The 4,550-nt window shown below is 43.5% G+C and overlaps 1 protein-coding gene across 1 annotated transcript in view; it reads left to right on the top strand.

Moving 5' to 3' along the window:
* The window catches only part of tk2 (thymidine kinase 2), a 25,781-nt gene extending 21,706 nt beyond the window's left edge, over window positions 1–4,075 (top strand). Inside the window, exon 8 of the mRNA XM_048605950.1 lies at window positions 387–4,075. Within this exon, the coding sequence (XP_048461907.1) occupies window positions 387–485 (99 nt within the window). The 3' untranslated portion in view covers window positions 486–4,075. The remainder of the gene's footprint in view (window positions 1–386) is intronic.
* The last annotated feature ends 475 nt before the right edge of the window (window positions 4,076–4,550 follow it).

Here is a 4,550-nt window from a genome sequence, read left to right on the forward strand (position 1 = left end):
TGGTAATGACGGGTGGGGTAGAGATGGTCACAGTGGCTGGTGTGGTAGTGAGAAGTGGGTAGAGATGATTGTAATGGTGTTGTAATAAGGGGCAGAGTAGATAGGGTTGTACTGGTTGGTGTTATAATGAGGGGAGGGGTAGAGATAGCTCCTATTGTAATGAAGTGTAGAGATAGTTCTGATAGCTGATCTTGTAATGAGGGGTCAGGTAGAGATAATTGTGAGAGCTGGTATTGTAATGTGGGGTAGAGATGGTTGCGAGAGCTGGTATTGCAATGAGGGGTATAAATGGTTGTACTGATTGGTGTTGAATGGGTAGTATCACAGACTTTATCCTCTGCTTGTGCAGTGTATCCTTTTCTCATTGTTTGAACTGTCTGTTGTAGGTAATCCCTGCAGATCATGATGTTCAGATGATGCTGAAACAGTACGAGGACCACAAGGAGAAGATTATGCATCCTGTTTGCAAAAGATCTGCTACATGAAAACTACATGTAACTAGACGATCAATAACTTAAACCTTTCTCTTTACAATGGATGCTGTACAACCAAAACTGACACAGTGCTTCTAGGTTTGTTTTGCCATGAGCTCCCACTCAGGACATTGTGGACCAGTTGGAATGAATCCCAGCTTATTTGATGATAGTTTAGTTGTCATGTTATTGGAGGCTTAATTATAAACGCTTGCCTTGTTGGCATTGCTATTGAATGACTTCATGCTTGGATTTGAAAGTGTACTGGCTGTTACTCATGATCAGAGCTAGTTGTCTGTCTGGTACTATTCCCTGGCCATTGGAAATGTTACATTCCACACTTTATTGTATAATTGGACAGAGAAGGCGGCTATATGATTTATGCATTCTTCAAGTAATGTTGTTAGGGTCAAGCAGCAAGCATTATGTTTATCATGTTTCTTAAGATAAGCTCAACATCTACTTAAAGTGCAATGCAGAATTTACAGAAATCAGCCATTTGGCCCAACTAGTCAGTGTTTAATGCATGTGAACTTTGTCCCACTTTGTCCATCTCCCCTGTGTGCAGGATAAAGCTTGAACAAGCTTACAAAAATCAGTTAGGTGAAACCTATACACAATCCCAGCTGGATTTATTATGTGTTGAGTTTTGTTTTTACTTTGGACTTTAGTTGTGGTTTTGGAAAGAGTGCAGAAGCAATAAGGGTTCAAGAGGCTGAATCCTCCTAACTTGTGCATCTGATTAGCCTCCTGTAACATTCTGTGCTGTTCTGTAAACTTCTTTCCTTGGGAAGATCCCAGAGATGGTGCAGTTACAGATACATGGATTGGCTGAGATGCTGGGGATTATTCAGAGAGGAGGAATCTTAAGGAGAGATTAAATGGAGGTGGTTAAAATCATAGACTGCTACAATGGAGCATTTAGAGCAGCAGTATTTTCAGTGGAGGTTGGGTAATGGCCAGGGCAGCAGGGACTTGGATTCAGGTTACTGGGAAAAGAGGAAAAGTTTTTTAATGCACAGAGTGGTTAGGATTTGGAAAACACTGCTTGACTGTAAGTACTTATGGATCCAGCAGCAACTTTGGAAAGAGAATTGGATTAAAATGAGAAGGAAGAAATGGCTGTGGGGACATTGGGAAAGTAAGTGAATTGGATGCACTGGATTCCTTTAAAAAGAGCCAAATGCACACAAGGTTTTGGACTAACAAGGGAGGCCAAGGTTATCAGGACATGAACAGCCTCCTCCTGCTTCATGTGTGCACGTGTGTGCATGCTTGATATAGAACATAAAACTTAGAACAGTACAGGCCCTTCGGCCCATGATGTTGTGCCGGCCTATTATCCTACTCTAAGATCAATCTACCCTGCACACCCTATATTTTACTATGTGCCTATCCAAGAGTCGCTTAAATGTCTCTAAAGTATCTGACTCCACTACCACTGCTGGCAGCGCGTTCCACACGCCCACCACTCTCTGTGTGAAGAACCTACCTCTGACATCTCCCCTATAGCTTCCTCCAATCACCTTAAAATTATGCCCCCTCATAATAGCCATTTCCGCCTTGGGAAAAAGCCTCTGACTATCCACTCTATCTGTGCCTCTCATCATCTTGTGCACCTCTATCAAGTCACCTCTCATCCTTCTTCGCTCCAATGAGAAAAGACCTAGTTCCTCAACCTTTCCTCATAAGACCTGCCCTCCAGTCCAGGCAGCATCCTGGTAAATCTCCTCTGCACCCTCTCTAAAGCTCCCACATCCTTCCTATAATGAGGTGACCAGAACTGAACACAATATTCCCAGTGTGGTCTGACCAGGGCCTAGCATTCCCTTGGGATTGAAGATGTCTCACTCCCTCTCTGGTCCAGTGGCTTCTGAGGTGGCCGATAGTCCAGTGTAGACTCTGCCACATGTGGGGGGCATGTGGCACTTGGAGGGTTGGGAGATAGATTATTTGTGTGTTCTCTCCAACACCTCAACTTCACCTCCTGTATGTTCCCAACAATACCTCCTCAATGTGCTTGACTCCTTCCTGAACGAACCATTTTCCGTTTTACTTGTCACAAGCCAAGGCCTCCCATGAGTTGGCGGGGGGGATGTGTGAGCCACATCTGCAAGGTTTTGAGGACAGCCCTAAAGAGAGGGGGAGCAGAATGGAAAGGGAGAATGTAACCCTGGCATGGATGTGTAATGTCAGTTTCACCATGACCCTTCATCATTTAATTGTATTTACCATGTTTTAGTGTTGGATATATGTTTACATAATTTATTATTACATTTAATGGAAAATTGGTTACATGAGCCTCTGTTTTTGGGGAAAAAAAAACTTAATTATCTCGTGCAAACATATGAAATTATTGTATTGATCCTCACTGACCGGGAGGTAGAGTTTTGATTCCCGCTCTGGGGTATTTTAGTTGGAGGAGAGAGTGTGAGAGGCAGTAGTGTTATATGTATAGCAGAATTAGTGAGACCGATTGGAACACCTGGTGGAAGTGGCTTCAGGAGAGGAAGGGAAGTGATCTTTGTGGGGGGGGAGGTTGAGGGCTAATGGCTGTTTGCGACGACAGATTTGTTCGAGCATGTCATGTATTGTTGGGCAGATCTCCAACTAGACCTGTAGCATGCCAGGCCAATGTATTCCATTGGCATAGATGGGTAAGGTTCTTCCCCCAACTCCCTCACCTGACAGTTGAGCTTGACAAACACTCTCTGGTCCAGGAGCACCGAGGATTGCGCTCCTTTTTGGTAGGAGAATTGACCCTGTGGTCAGTGTCCTTCCTGCAGGTGTACAGGAGGATTAGGTAGGAAGGAGACTTGAGCCTGTGCTGGTTATTTTTATGGATACGATTGGGTTTAAGGCCAGCACTACCGCTAGATGGAGCACTGTGGGCACATGGCATTTTGTGTATAATTACGAGTTTGGAACCTTGGCAGCCAAGGGGTCCTCGTCTGAGTGAACTGATTGGACTTGGTCAGAAGTCACGCAACACCAGGTAACAGTCCAACAGGTTTATTTGAAATCACAATCTTTCGAAGCGCTGCCCCTTCGTCGGGTGAAGGTCACCTGCTGTCATGTGACTTCTAACCTTGTCCACCCCAGTCCAACACTGGCATCTCCACATCATGGTTGGAATTGAAACAATCTGGAATTTATGATGCTCAATAATCCACAGATTTGTTGAATTGTGCAAATTGAGGTGTCCCACGATCAGTACAGTCACATTGTGACTCATGACCACCTTGCTGGGCTGTTGTAATCAGTGAGTCGGCTTCAGAGTTCCAAGCCTACACAAAAGTTTAGAAAGCAGAATTGGGGAAGATTTGCAAGACCCCTTTGAATTATTGCTGGGACCCCAGCTGGAGTGTTATCACTCTAACAGGGACACACTGACAACTTCACACATCTCCTGGTGGATGTCTTTAACTGCACCGTACGTTGGGACCACACTGTATTTTTGTAAACATTCCTTTTGTTGTTGATGTGTTAAAATAATGGAAAATTATTATCTGAGCCTATGTTTTTTGCTGTATTCCATTTCTCATCATCTCTTCCATGACTATGATATTTTAAGCTGAAAATAAAGTAATTTAGTAAACTCAGATTTGGTGACAATTAGTTCTGATTTATTTGGTGATGAAGCATTAAACTTGGTAAAAAGTAGATTGGGCTGCAAATCCATTCTAACACTCACCCTTCCTCCTGCAAAAATATTCCTGAAGTGAGTTTGCAAACAAGTTAAATTTAACACAGAGCCCCTGAAGGAGATATTATTAGAAAGTTGGTCAAATGTTGAATTTAAAGAGTTTTAAAGATCTCCCTTAGCTTGCAGGATGCACAGAAGGTGCAGCAACTGGGAACGGACCATGTGGGGAATGAGTGGGCTGTGCACATATAATGATTGCCTTCAGGATGAGTATTTGTGGAAAAGTGTAGCAGCATAGAATGGATCACTCACTGCGACATGCCAGCTAAACAAACCTCAAAGTTATAGAGTCACAGAGTCATACAGCATGGAAACAGACCCTTCAGTCTAACTGCTCCATATTGACCATGTTCCCAAACTAAACTAGCCTC

The sequence above is a fragment of the Rhincodon typus genome, chromosome 15 (genome assembly GCF_021869965.1).
Source record: "Rhincodon typus isolate 14 chromosome 15, sRhiTyp1.1, whole genome shotgun sequence".
Classification (NCBI taxonomy): domain Eukaryota; kingdom Metazoa; phylum Chordata; class Chondrichthyes; order Orectolobiformes; family Rhincodontidae; genus Rhincodon; species Rhincodon typus.